Source organism: Liolophura sinensis, chromosome 1 (genome assembly GCF_032854445.1).
Source record: "Liolophura sinensis isolate JHLJ2023 chromosome 1, CUHK_Ljap_v2, whole genome shotgun sequence".
NCBI lineage: Eukaryota > Metazoa > Mollusca > Polyplacophora > Chitonida > Chitonidae > Liolophura > Liolophura sinensis.
Window position 1 is genome coordinate 8,080,993 of NC_088295.1, and position 15,426 is coordinate 8,096,418.

The following is a 15,426-nucleotide window of genomic DNA, read 5'->3' on the forward strand; positions in this document are numbered from 1 at the left end:
CTCTACATTGCAATGGTATGAAGCCATGCCTCTATCAGTCCACTTTACAGATCACCACAGTAAACAATTCTAAATGTCATCACATTTAGAAATCAAGTCCATCAGTGTTAAGTTTTAAATGTATCAATAATAATACACTAATTGCTTAACAAATGTGTGTTATATTTGACTAGATTTTCACAAATAATTCATACAAATATAGAGAGGTAAGGTGATATCTCATCCTATTGTATATATATTCAATCATTGCCGGCAAGCTGGATAAGAAGACAGTTCTCAGAGATGTACAGTGATGGGGTAAATGCTTGATACAGTGCAAGCTAAGCACAAACAGCACTAGAGGACGACTCTATGCCCTGTTACCGCACCACTACAGGTATGCAGAAATGTGATCAGGTGCCAGTACATGAGAAACTTAAACTGAGGGATTAGCTGAATTCATATCTAAAGACTCTTAACAGAGGGAGGGTTGTGGACAATAAGGTATCTAGTAGTGGAGTTGGCCCCGACTGACCTGGTAAACAGTACTGTATAAACATGGGGTTTGACAGGGGGTCAGCTTGGCCCCACTCCTCTTTACCAGCGTCTTACAGTACAAACAGGACCTCAATAAACATTTACAACTTACAGCAGAGAAAAAGTCCAAAAAGCAAGAAGACAAGTACACGCCTGAATAGCAGAGAAAGTTTAGATATTCAGACTGAAAGATCACATGAGCGGCTGACAAAACCAAACTAGCTGGCCTCTGTTATTGTGCCTCTGTGTATACACACAGGGCCTGTTGTACTAGACTAGGGTTTGTACACGAAAAATGATCCTTAACAGATGTTAATGGTAGAAACTTTATTTTAGTACACTGTGCGCTGATGGAACACACCTATCACCTTCCCAAAAACCAGCAACTATTACCGTGATTATGATTAACATAAGTTTAGCAACAAAATGAGACGGTATTACGCGACAATGATTCCTAGGTAATAAAGAGAGGAAGGAAAAGTTAATACACTTATCAAATACCACATCATAAATAAAATGGAGCAAAACGTACTTATTACATGTGTGTGTTGCTGAAATGGTTTTTATACATGCACCATTATTCCAGCTTTAATCATTTATTTTAGTACTCTTCAAGCTTTCACAAATGAAAGAGCAACTTTCAGTGCAATTTATGCACATTTTTAACTTGATTTTGGAGACAAAACTACATCGATTGGGATTGACCAGTTTCAGGGCTTCACAAAAAGTATAAATTTATCAGTCAACACAGAATAATGCCTTCAGAATATGCTTGAATGAACACCTTGCAAACATGCAGAAGTCATATATAGCCAGCAAGGAATGGACTTCAAGCTTTCTGTCGGTCTTATAGGGACAGATTTAAAGCATTTATTACATGGAGGAGCACCCAGGTTTGAAGTGCTTGAGGGTTGTATTAGCTGCTGACTTACGAAACATCCTTTAATACCCTTATAATACCCTTACACCTTTATAGCACAGAATTACTTAAAAATAAAATTTAATTCTCTTTATATCTATCACACAAGTAATTATCTATAAGTGGCTTTGCTTCTATAAAAAATGTGCACCAAGGCGATAGGATCATTAATGACGTGGAAGAAAGAGTGGTAAGAGTTTGAAAGCACCTGATGATATGGATCAATCATTTCACCAGAGCTTCGAGAGCCAGATAATAGTGTCCTTATCTCCACTTATGCTCACAGCACTGACCACTGTGGCCTCACTGTCCACATCTGGAGTGGTCAGGGCTAAGCCATCTGTTTCAGGTGCATATCTGGATACAATGCATATACATGGGAATGTTAAATGGATACATTTTGGAATGAATAAGTCCCGCCCTAGAATGTTTTCAGCTCACTACGCCTTATGCTGGCGGATTCCCTGTCCCTCACAGTTACAGATTAGTAATGGGCCCAGAGCATTGTCTCAGAGACAGCTAATTGAAGCCAGATTGGACAGGAAAGGCTGCGTTCGTAGGTCCAGCAGAAAACACTCCGCTCTACATTACATGGATTCCTACACATACACACAACTCACTCTCTCAAAACAATCAGCAGGAAAAAAGTTACTTTGTTTGTTGTCAAACCCTGGAAAAAATGTCTTAAAACATTGTTAACAAGACTTTGGGTAGAGTAATATCCTGACATGCGCCTTGCTGAGGAATAACAGAGGTTCAGTATTTGGATCACTGACATTGTAAACAGGATATCAACCGCACAGAGGAACTGTAGTGTATCACTGCCAATTATGAACTACATGTACCTTCGGCTTGGACAATTATACACACTACATATGTTGATATAACATATTGTAAACAAAATGAATAACAGACATGCCAACTGTCCCTCAGTTCAATATTAAATTACTAAAAAAAGTTTTCACTAATAACAGCACTGATACCCTCTCTACAAACTTTTGAAAATGAAGTATATATAATATAAATATAAAAAGGCACCATTTCATTAAATTTTGGTATTAAATCATTCGCCATAGTTATTAATTAAATCTGACCGATCAGCCTTTATCTTCATACAAACAGTTATCCCGTAAAGATAATACAATGTAAATCTCAAATAACAAGAAATGTAAGTTTCTTAAATACATTCCCTAAATGACCTAAAATGTCGTCCATGACTGAGTTTCTCATTTTTCCCCCAAGTCTGGGAGTTCTACTGATTTTAGAAAGGCGCTTTGAGAGGTGTTTGGAAGGTAAGATGACATCCTACTGGGAAAACATAAATTTTAGCACCAAAAGTAATATTTCATGACATTTATTTGCCTCCAATAATGCTATTTTGAGGTAGAATTTTTAGGTTATTTAAAGTATATACTGTAATTCTGAAACCTTTTTGCATGTTAGCAAGGTGTTCATTCAAGCATAATCTGAGGGCTTTAATCTGTGCAGTCATAAAATGTTTTGTTACACCCTGAAACTGGCTAACACAACCAATGTAGTTTTGTCTTCAAATTCAAAGTAAAAAGGTGCCAAAGTTTCACTGAAAGTTGCTCCTCCATATGTGAAAAGTTGAGGAATTATGGTATGTATTATTTTCTTCAAGACAATTTAAATGTCTGTTTCATCCCACACATGTATTGTCAAGGGCTGTGATACAATATTTTCTTCTAGCAAGTTTTAGACACATTTTTATATTTCTAATTGTCTTCAGTTATTTGGAAGAACATGGTGATGAGACCAGGAGAAATTCCACAAAGTCATATCTGACTTACATGAAAATTTGAAGCATAGTTTCAGAATTTATTTTTGCAACATGGAAAATAAAATTTTGGCCACCTCACAAATGTTATGTTAAGATCAAAGTCTCTGCTTCCAGCGTCAAATACTAAGCAATGCGGCAAGATTTTACTTAAGTTTTACTTAAGCCAGATATGACTGTGGAATCGACCCCTGAATACACATACGAGACAGCCATCATAAGGCAGGACATTCCTGTAACTGCAGTTTTAATATACCGGTAAGACACATGTGCAGTGTATTTGGTGGTTCACCGCTGGGTGATGCTGGTTTTCCCTGAACACAATCAGAATGACATCAATGTACACCATGTTTATGCCAGAGATTGGAGGATTTTCTACAGGAACCTGAGTAAAACACCAGCACAAGAGAAAAGAAAACAACACATGATGTCTCTCCTCTGATTATTTATTTGGTCAGTCGTGTTTTTATATGTTACCATTCTTACAAAATAAAACCATTTCCATGAATCCTAAGAATGCTTAGAACGGTCCTGTTGGACTGTGGTTTAACAGGGACATATGTAAGCCACCTACATGCAAACTGTACCGACCGCAGTGAAATATAACTGCAACTCTCAATACTATATATCACACTGATCACTTCTGGCTGTCTATACAGTTAATGAATGACACTATTCCTGATCAAAACAGGGAGTGTGATACTCTTCTGTAAACAATATTTATTATGATTGATACATGTTTATGTGTGTATTGGGTATGTCCCATGGATAAGCTAAAATGGTACTTATCAATCAGACGATCCATGCTGGAAGGAGAAAAGTTTAATTCTTACCCTAATCCTTCAAAAAAATTATTTTCATAGGTAGTTCATTTAATCTTTGCTAATCCAAAAAACAGCGAGAGAACTGTATTTCTTTGCTTTCAGCACTACTAATATCTGTCCTAAAAATTAGAAGAATTAAAGTAGTTATAAACACCTGAACCTCTCCATATGTATCAACTGACCATGATACAATACTGCAGTTGTTGCATAAAGCCATAATGATTAGCATGTAATCATAAGGCAGCAAATTCCTGTAATAACTGTAAAGTACAATACAAATGGTGCGACAATGTAAGCAATCTAAACTTTTACAATGAATGATGGAGCCATCTGAATAGATACAATCTATGTATCTATAATATAGATACCTTATACAATAAATGTCCACCAGAGGTTTGAGCCATCTGAATAGATGCCTTATACAATAAATGTTCCCCTTGGAGGTTTGAGCCATCTGAATAGATAGCTTATACAATAAATGTCCCCACTGAGGTTTGAGCCATCTGAATAGATAGCTTATACAATAAATGTCCCCACTGAGGTTTGAGCCATCTGAATAGATAGCTTATACAATAAATGTCCCCACTGAGGTTTGAGCCATCTGAATAGATAGCTTATACAATAAATGTCCCCAATGACGTTTGAACCATCTGAATAGATAGCTTATACAATAAATGTCCACCAGAGGTTTGAGCCATCTGAATAGATGCCTTATACAATAAATGTCCCCACTGAGGTTTGAGCCATCTGAATAGATAGCTTATACAATAAATGTTCCCCTTGGAGGTTTTAACCATCTGAATAGATAGCTTATACAATAAATGTCCCCTAGAGGTCTGGACCATCTGAATAGATACATGTACCTTATACAATTTATGTCCCCTTAGAAGTCTGGACCATCTGAATAGATATCTTACACACTGTATATCCCCTTACAGGTTTAAGCCATCTGAACAGATACTTTTATACAATGCATGCTGATAAAGGGTAAAACAGCCTAAACTCAAATTTCTGAGTAATCTGATCTGTAATTTCTCTTAGGGAAGCCACAACCCAGTTTCAATTCAGAATAATGAACTGTTGAAAAAATTCCAGATAGCTGCCAGTATAAAAAAAAAATGGACAAACAATTAAAGCCATAACTTGGCCAGAAATAGAGGAAATTGCTCACCACTTCAACTGGATCTATACATGCAACTTGTCCTGATTAACAGACTGAGGGAAAGACAAACATCATGTAAAGCTGCACTCCTCCATGGGTACTAATAGCAAAGACAGCCCTTGCTGTGAGAAGTGAACTGCTATTCACTCATATCTTAACCTTCACAGTTGTGATGTCTTGCAGAGCTCAGATCTGCTCACCACAGATTATAGCGTATGTATTGATGAATGTGGGACATCATAAAATTTGTTCTCCTGGATAATAAGGATTCTGAAACACTGCATTTCAAAACCCTTCTTCATATACCTATGTACAGCCTTCACCATTGTATGGATTCTACATGTAAGTTTAAAGGGACATAACTCCATAAAAATGTGTTTCAAGAAACACTGATGCATGCAAAACAAACCACAGCAATACCTTCAATCTGAACACATTCAATACATGTAAATGGTTGTCGGTCATCCCGGAAAACCCATTCATAACAACATTCCAGTCAGGGTGGCTACAGATCCCATTCAGATCCTAATCTTATATTAAGATCAACTTCTCTCACCTGTTCTTAACTGGATGAATCAAACTGACCTGAATTTTTCTGCTCCACTTCAGGTAACATCTTAACCGCATGAAAGTAAACCCAAAGTTTGTTTTTAAATCCACCTGAACTTTTGTACCTGCTCTTTAAGTAACATGTTTAACCAGATGAATCAAACTGACCTGAACTTTGTATGTGCCGCTCCATTTTAGTCATCTCAACTAGATGAAAGTACACTCACCTGAACATCTGTACCTGATCCTACAGTTTAGGTAACATCTGAGCCAGGGATGTAAACTCACCTGAATTCTTGAACTGGCTGCTCCAGGACTTTCAGAGTATTAACCTCCCAGGCCTGTAATTCATCCAACTCCATCCTGGCCTCTAGAGCTGCTAAAGCCTGTTCTGGATTCATCTGAAATAACAAAACAGGTGAGTGGATCAGGCATAAGATTTTTGTTCTGCCTGCTATCTGACACCATATACAAGAATTACTGCTTTCAATTTTATGGGTAGAGCATAACTGGAGCTTGCTGGGTCAACCACTAACTTACAGAAAGTTACTACACTGACTAAATGCATACATTAATGCAGACATAAACTGCATAAATTGACCTAAGGGCACTAATCACAGCTGTCACTATGGTCCCACAACCAACACTGAGGAATACAAAAGTTTCCTGTCCATTTAAACTGAATCTTGTTTGCCAGAGTTTTCAGAGCTGCGTACTTTTTCATCCCACTAAACCACTGTTCTTCTTCTAATTAGGTAAATAAGCCTTGATAAAACCACAGCGGGAACGAAGGTACCCACTAGGGTGATATCACGTCTCATCCCAGATCCCATTCAAGACAGCATCATTTCAACATTTCAGACTGCATGGAATATAGGAGCCGCTACCCTAATTCCTCAATGTTTTCGCTTATGAAAGAGCAATTCTCATGGCAATTTATGCACATATATAATTTGATTTTGGAGACAAAACTACATCGGTTGCATTGGCCATTTTCAGGACTGCACAAAAAGTATAATTATATCAACATACAGGAATAATACCTCCATAATATGCTTGAATGGACACCTTGCAAACATAAGACAAGGTTGAAGAATTACAGTAAATCCACAGTCTGTTAAAGACATCTCTGTTTTGGGTTTAAAAGAAAAGATTTACTTATTTATTTGATTGGTGTTTTACGCCGTACTCAAGAATATTTCACTTATACGACGACGGACAGCCTTATGGTGGAAAGAAACTGGGCAGAGTCCGGGGGACATCCACAACCATCCGCAGGTTGCTGGCAGAGCTTCCCACATATGGTTTAAAGAAAAAACAGCACTAGACCAAATGTGTACACATGTATGCTTCAATAAAGTATTCTACAAGGTTTAAAAAGCAAACATTTTTATTTTTGTGATGTCACATGATCAAGATATGGTAAAGCACACATGATCGTGTACATTACAGAAATCAAGAGCTTTGTAACGTTATCACTTTTAACCAATCAGGCACGAGCTATTTCTATAGCCCAAGACAAAGCATCTGCCTTTTAGCTATATGAGGGTGGAGTACAGGTTACGCAACACTGTATTTGCTTTGTCTCTAACATGGTGCCTTCCAAGGCCTCTTAAGAATTCAGAACTAAATTGCTGTGGCCATTTATGTCTATTTCAAACTAAGAACTAACTAATAACTAAGGTTAAAAGATTTCTTGTCTTTTCTCTAGAACAGACAGTATTGCTTGAAAAACTCACATGAAAGAAGTAGTTTGAGGCCAGTCCTGGTCCTGCAATTCGTCGTGCCACAAAGCCATTAGAGGAAGGAACACGGCCTCGTTTCTTGATGACAGCATGGAACATGACTGTATCCCACAACCCACGGCCGCCGCGCCGTAACACAGCAACTAAACATTGACAACAAACAAAACCATCTGAAATATCTACATATAATACTGAACTGTTACATGTCACATATTTGATGCACATCAATGTTAGAATAGCTTTACACAGCATCAGAATAAACTAGTACATTCATTATCATATCACTTACATTTTACCTCAGGGTCTAGTTGTTACTGCAAAATCTGAAAATTATAATAATCCTGCACAAAAAATGCAGAAAGACTTCCTTTCATCACCTATTCATTATGACCTTTGGCAGTCTAAAAGTATTGAAGCAAGGAAGCTACAACAGAGTTCACATATATGCACTAAACACACTTAGCTGTGTTGTGACAAATACTTTGCAACCGACTAAGCATGTATCAAAAAAATACTGGGAATATTAGCCTAGTCAGAGCCTCATACTGAGCTGGATGTTCCACCATAAACACTCCGTCATACAGCATCCATTTAAATCTTTGTATCATCTCAAGAATAGACATTTGCGAAAGACTACATATACTTACAAAGACTAACAAACAATGCTGCCAGCGGACAACAGACAAGACCCACAATCAGAGCTGCCACAGGTTGTAGACATCCCTGTAACACTATCCTAAACAGCACAGCCTCCAACAGAATTGTAAATGCATTGCCTTCTTCCTCTGAAAAACACCACCAAGCAAATCTCTGTATTTTTTTATTCAATTTGTATTTTTTTGTTTTTTATTTACCGATATTTACTGGGTTTTTTGCAGTAAAATTCCTTACTGCAAAAAAAAGTATAATAATCATAAAATGTCATTGAATTCATTAAGCCTTGTTATATTCCATTTCTCAAAGTGAACTGTAATATTCCTTTCATCAATTAATAGTAACAGATTTACATATACACAGTACGAGAAGTGGCCCTGTTTAAATTTGTTTATTTATTTATTTGATTGGTGTTTTACGCCTTTCTCAAGAATATTTCACTTATACAACGGCGGCCAGCATTATGGCGAGAGAAAAAAGGCGCAGAGCCCGGGGGAAACCCACAACTATCCGCAGGTTGCTGGAAGACCTTCCCACTTACGACTGGAGAGGAAGCCAGCATGAGCTGGACTTGAACTCACAGCGGCCGCATTGGTGAGAGGCTCCTGGGTCATTACGCTGCACTAGCGCACCAACCATCTGAGCCACGCAGGCCCTGCACCCCCCCCCACCCAAACTGTTTAAATGAAGTACACATATACATGTACCATGGCAAGGAGTGCCTCTTACCTGGAGCATCCACATCATAGAACAAGAAAAACCCAACATGAGCAACTAGAGTGATGACCGGGACCCTGGAACAGTCAAATAAATCATACAAATAAATACACAAAAAAGAATTTAAAGATTCTTCAAATTTTAACACGGTATCATATAAGACAAAAAAATATTAATATACTGACACTTGCCACAAAATGCTAACATTCTGGTCACGTATGACAAACCAAGCTGGTTGCTGGCATTACTTCAGCACTCACCAAAGGGGAGATAATGCAGCAATGATGAATGATCCCAGCGAGACACACACACAGAGCACTGGGAAGACTGTCACTAAGAGTACACTACCCAGGGCGCCTTTTATAACATAGTTCCACAATCGGTTAAGGTGACGTGTGAATGACTTCCCCAGGAACCCTGTAATGATATCAGATATAAATGTACTGAAAGTAAGCGTAGAATACAACTGAATGGATTATGTACATTTAACCTATTTTAACTATTTACATGTACCTATTTAATTGGTTAAATGGGATTTTATACCGCAGTATTTTTAAAATATCTTACTCGTGAGGGCTGTCATTTAAGTTAATGACGTGAGGATAATGGAGCCAAAACTGGCCAGCACCTGAAAACACCCATCATTTGCCAGGTACCTGACAAACTTTCTGATGAAAAATAAAATATAGTCTTTCAGGAATCAGTATTGTTCAGGTAATATTAGAAAAAGGTTAAATATTTGAGCTCAAAGGTTCCCACCTGTATCTGGTTCTTCTTCGAACTTTGATCGTGACACATGTACATCATTCCAGAGAGCACGAAGACGAGACACTAGAGTATGTGTGAGCGATGACTGAGATGGGTACAACGCCCCCTATAATCAACACAAAAACATACACGTCATGATGACAAAAATGGTCATGTCAAAACTGGGGAGAAAAAATAAAATCCAGTTCTTATGATGGCAAACTAAAACTAAGCAGAGTCATTTACATCATTTTGTGTCTTCACAGGTGAAGAGTGAGTGAGTTCTTGGGGTTTAACATTGTACTCAACAATTTTTCAGTCACATGAAGATGAAGGAATCCTTAAGGTGTATGTAATGTGCCTCCTTGTTGCAGGACGGATTTCCACCGCTCTTTTATCTAGTGCTTCTTCACCGAAACGACTTACCAAAGGTAAGTAAAATGCCCCGCCCGAGCCATTATACTGATACAGGTCAACCAGTCGTTGCACTATCCCCTTCATGCTGAACGCTAAGCGAGGAAGTTACAACTTCCACTTTTAAAGTCTTAAGTGTGACTCTACCCAGGATTGATCCTGAATCTACCGCTCCCGAAGCGGACGCTCTACCAACTGTGCTATTCGGACCGGTCACAGGTGAAGAAGTTACTGGACAATGTTACACACTATCTAAATCTAGTTGTTGTAATAATTCTAAACATAAAATAAAAACTAATGAGTGTTAAACATTACCCACATGTTCACATGTGAAGAATTTACACAGCTGAGATGATTACCTATCACACAAATCAATCACCATGAATTCTTTCAGTAAATCTGGGAGATTATCACCAACCAATCACCTTGCTTTACAAAGTATAAAAGAGAAGGCTGATTAGTAAATTGTGTAAATATTGTATGAATATGGGATTTACTGTAAATCACATAAAATTTCCGGGAATTTTTCCCCAACTTAATACAGCAGGGTCATTAGACGGTGAATAATTTTGTGACTATGTAGGGTATTTATTGTAACTACTCACATCTGTTTGGCTGAGCCTGTAGTCTGGCATAAATGGCTTGACAAAAACAAGAGCCCGCAGACTCACTGGACTACACCATGGAACAACCACCTGAAAGCACAAATAAATACTTGTTACTCTTGTCTAGCTTAAGTCACATCAGCAGAGACTATATGTTCAGTCAACAATAAGTATATATTGTGTGTCACAAAAATGACTTTTCAACTATGTCCGTAGCTACAAGTACATGTGTAATGCACACAAATGTCACTAACAATAGTGCCAAGTGTACAAATGTTATTACCTCGTGCAAACCAATGTATGACTGAAGCATCCAGCATACATGTACTTATAATGGCTGTTTGAGACAAACACAACTCATGGAACAAAATCACTCTTCACCCTCATGATCAATGATCATTACAGACACGTGTATTCCAGAGGGGAAAAAAAATTCCGTCGCATAAAAAAACTTAGATTTGGCAGCAAGTCTACCACAGGGCTCGCCTGTAGGATAAATGCACATTAAGCTCAGTTCAATGCATAAAGTACCAGACGAAGTCATGAATTTGGTAATTTACGGTAATTAATATGCACTCAGAACATCAGCGATACATCCTTGCCCTCGTCTCCCTGTGCTTTATGTGTGTGTAAAACTTCAGGTCAATAAATGCAGTACTTTTTGAGATATCACACTAACATGTACTTAAACACTGATTAATAATGAAAGTTATGAAGTTTGTCATTTTTGGGATTTAATATGCACACAGCAAATCAACACTAGAACATCCCCTTCATGTGATTGTTCTCTGCATGCGCTAAAGCCCTGGGCTCTATACATGCTTTTCAAGCTACTGTCCCTAACATTTTGTTTAACACTGTTTTCCTTATTATTGGACATTGATGTAAAGGCCAATGCCCAGGGCACGGCATAAAGTACAAAGTACAGGCAAGCTAAAACATAGTTGTCACCTGGTTCTACATGTACCTACACTGAGCCAGAACACAGTTGTTACCTTCGTTGGTCCTACGTGTACCTACCCCGAGCCAGAACACAGTTGTCACCCTTGTTGGTCCTACGTGTACCTACCCCGAGCCAGAACACAGTTGTCACCCTTGTTGGTCCTACGTGTACCTACCCCGAGCCAGAACATGACGTTCCAGGTCCACGCCCAGGTGCGGTGGCTGTAATTCCACCACCTCCAGAACGGATAGCGCGTGGTCGTTTTTCGGTGCTGGTTCTTCTCCACTGTGTAACTTTCCTAGGGAAGAACATGCTCTTAGAGTTACACTTCCAGTTTCATCTGAGACTACATGAAAATGTAGTACTTCCATGGGGCCGGTTGTTCAAAAGGGTGTTAAAAGTTAAACCACACTTAAACCTTAATACCACTCTTTCCCTAATATAAAACAAATGAACTTTAGTTCACACTAAAGTTAATACCAGTCTTAACTGTTATTACACTTTAGAACAAGTGGGCTCAGAAAAGTATGATTTATTGACTTAATTGGTGTTTAATGCTCCCATGTAAGTGTACGCCATGTAAGGAAATAGAAATTTGTTGGCAGTGTCTTTGATGTGAGTAACCAATTATTGTTATTATCACGGCTACAAATGCATAATGGAACTACATGTATTCAAATTTCAAGCTCAAAAAAGCTAAGTAAAATGAAAACTTTAAGAACTTTGGGAAAAACTACAAGCCACTTACTTCCCTGGGACTAGTTCGTGTAGGGGAGCCCATGGCAGGCTTACTCGTCAGAAATGTGGGCATGATCTCTGTTTCCCCACGGTAGTGACGAAGGACTATCCAATTCCGAGGAAACCAGATCCGCGTGGAAAATGTAAACACTCTATTTGGGATTTTCACTTTTCCAAACTCCTTCTTCAAAATAGGTTCCCTCTAAAAAGAACAACACACATTAACTATAATCATAATACTATATACATGTATTGTAAGTCATATGCAATCAGTGTGTATAGAGGCAAGAGGTTGTTCCCTGTCCTATCATATCTCAAACATATTTCACGTCAGTACCACAGAGGTATTCCCTCAGTAGTAGCCATTTCGTAACCAACACTTACACAGTTTTGTCTTCATTCAAATTCTCATCTGTTAACACACTAAACCATGTTATAATAACAATACAAGAAGGAAAAAAAACTCATGCACATGAAAAAAATGTAAAAAGCTTTTAAAATGAATTATTTCTGCCTTGGTTTAAATTCCCTTGATTTCAGTTTCAATCTATACACAAACCCAGCATTAGCTTTACGACTGCTCCAATATCGCCTACTCTGCATTTTGAGACTGCATTTTGATTCTGCTTTCATAATAAAAATTCCCTTCAAGACAACAAGAAAACAACTGAGTTAAAGAGTTAGGAGGCTATCAGTTAGATGTATTATCCACACAGTCCCACTGACACATTACCTCTTTGATGAAAGCCAGGTCTCTCTTGAGGAAGTAAATAGTTTGTTCTAGGTTTTCCTCCTCACAGATGCTGATAGCGGCTTCATGAGCCGACCACAGGTTCTGATTGATGAACTCCTCCTATAACAATTTATTCACATGAATACATGAATGAATGCGTGAGTGAATTATCAGGTCTTAATACCAGATCACCGGTGTTTTAACCATTCTGTTAACTGTGATGGAACACTTGAACCCTACAACCTTATTTTTGTCAGTCTTTATTCTTGTGCATCAAGTCAAGTCAGTCTTTATTCTTGTGCATCAAGTCAAGTCAGTCTTTATTCTTGTGCATCAAGTCAAGTCAGTCTTTATTCTTGTGCATCAAGTCAAGTCAGTCTTTATTCTTGTGCATCAAGTCAAGTCAGTTTTTATTACATAATAATTTCTTCTCCTTTAATTGTTGTGGCAGGCATGGCATGGCCCACAGCATAACCAGTTTAAGCTCAAGTGCAAATTTAAACAACTGAGGTTCTTTCACTCTGTATTTCCATGTTGAGATGAGCTGTGTTTAAAATTATAAATGGGGCAGTAAGGTGTTTTGTTCTAAAAGATGGCATACAAAGTATTCCCACAAACCCAAAGAGGGCTGAATTGCCACAAATTAGACATTAGGAAAAAAAACGAAGAAATACAGCCAAAGAATAAAAGAAATCAAGACACAACAACCTTGGTATGCCACTTTTAACTACTGAAAATCAAATGGGTACTGGAACAAGTTTCTTGTCTGTATAACACCCATTACTCAAAAATTTATTCAAAGTCTAATCAAACTATGACCAGCATACAAACCCCAGAATGAAATATAAACACTGCTTCATAAACCAGATTTTCCCTTAACCAAAGAAAAGATACTTCAATGAATCTAAACACTGAAAACCATGAACCATAATGCAAGACTATCCTGGGAAACAGATTAATGGTACATACAGTGGTGAGAGTTATACAAACATAATGTTATGACAACCATACTGAACTGTCAGACCATGCTTAAATCTGGAGACACTTCCTGACGGAGCAGTTCTCGTTAGGTAATGAGCCTGACAATGTAAGTGTATCAGTCCAAGCCCTCTTTATCAACATATCACTTGAGTACTTTTATTCACCAGGCCAGTTTGTTGGAGGTAGCCTGGCAGACCTCCAAACAAAGACCCTAAAGGTTTTTATTGCACTTTTTCTGGAATTTCTGTTTTTATTTTCCTCCCAAGGTTAATTTCTTTAACCTGTTTTTAAGCATGATCTCACTCAATGAGCTCAGACCATGAGTGAATCTTCCTATGGTAACCTATCATAATAAACATGACTGGTGGATATTGCGAAAAGTGTTCTTCATAAACTAACAGAATAACATGTAAGCATAACAAAAATGCTATTTTGTGCCACCTATGAACACAGTTGTCAAAATCATTTTATTTCATTAAGAGACAGAAAAAGCAAGTTAAACACATTCTCATTAAAATGTACATTAATTCTGTCTTTAAGTACAGTAGCCTCTTACCCAGAATCCATCTTACCTTAAACCATTCCCTCTACACAAAAACGAACGAGAAATAAGAACGTCCTTTAACTTACATTAAATGTACAATCAACTGTTCAGACGTTTCAATAGGCCATAAACAACAGTTATGAAAGCACACAATGTTATATTTGAATTTATATACAAAAAAAGTACACATTTAATCCTGTATGCATTATAAAAGGTGTCTAGCAGTTTTTACCCACAATATCAATACAAACAAAGATAAAAGTAGGACAAGATTTGGAGATGCATTGAAAGCTGACAGAGGATTCTCACCTCAAATGTGCGTAGCTGTTCATTCATCCACGCTGTGATACGTGACATCACGGGATACGACTTCTTCAGGTGGACGATGAGCTGAGCAACAGAACAGAAAATTTATGGTATTCTGTTCTAGACACAGTACACAGTACTACAGTAAACAGGATGGCATCTTACAAATTATTCAGTCCAAAGTACATCTTGCAGTTGTTGACACCACCATCCCTCCCCAGCATACCCTTCTTAGCAGAGAGACTACAAACAAGTAAGCATGCCCCCTTGCCCAGACTGAGTCCACACTCCCTCACTCTTGAAACGGTTCCACTGTCCTGACATGCACCTAGAGTAAATCACCTAGAGTAAATCACCTACAGTAAATCACCTATAATGCGATGGAATTTTTCACCAAAATGATTCCTGTTTTGTGTATTGAAGCATAAAAGAGCGATTAGATTAATGTGAAGTTGTGGGTAAATTAATATTAAAATGTATGTGGTTAGAAAAAAAAAAGTTTCCCATTTTGAACAACAGCTTTACAATTTG

General features: G+C 37.9%; 1 protein-coding gene across 1 annotated transcript in view; it reads right to left on the bottom strand.

The window, feature by feature from the left end:
• The window catches only part of LOC135469555 (uncharacterized), a 65,286-nt gene that overhangs the window by 37,455 nt on the left and 12,405 nt on the right, over positions 1-15,426 (bottom strand). Inside the window, 11 exon segments of the mRNA XM_064748059.1 lie at positions 6,057-6,169; positions 7,508-7,656; positions 8,161-8,298; positions 8,897-8,961; positions 9,145-9,301; positions 9,644-9,758; positions 10,651-10,740; positions 11,769-11,891; positions 12,342-12,533; positions 13,065-13,184; positions 14,899-14,979. Coding sequence (XP_064604129.1) covers positions 6,057-6,169; positions 7,508-7,656; positions 8,161-8,298; positions 8,897-8,961; positions 9,145-9,301; positions 9,644-9,758; positions 10,651-10,740; positions 11,769-11,891; positions 12,342-12,533; positions 13,065-13,184; positions 14,899-14,979 — 1,343 coding nt within the window.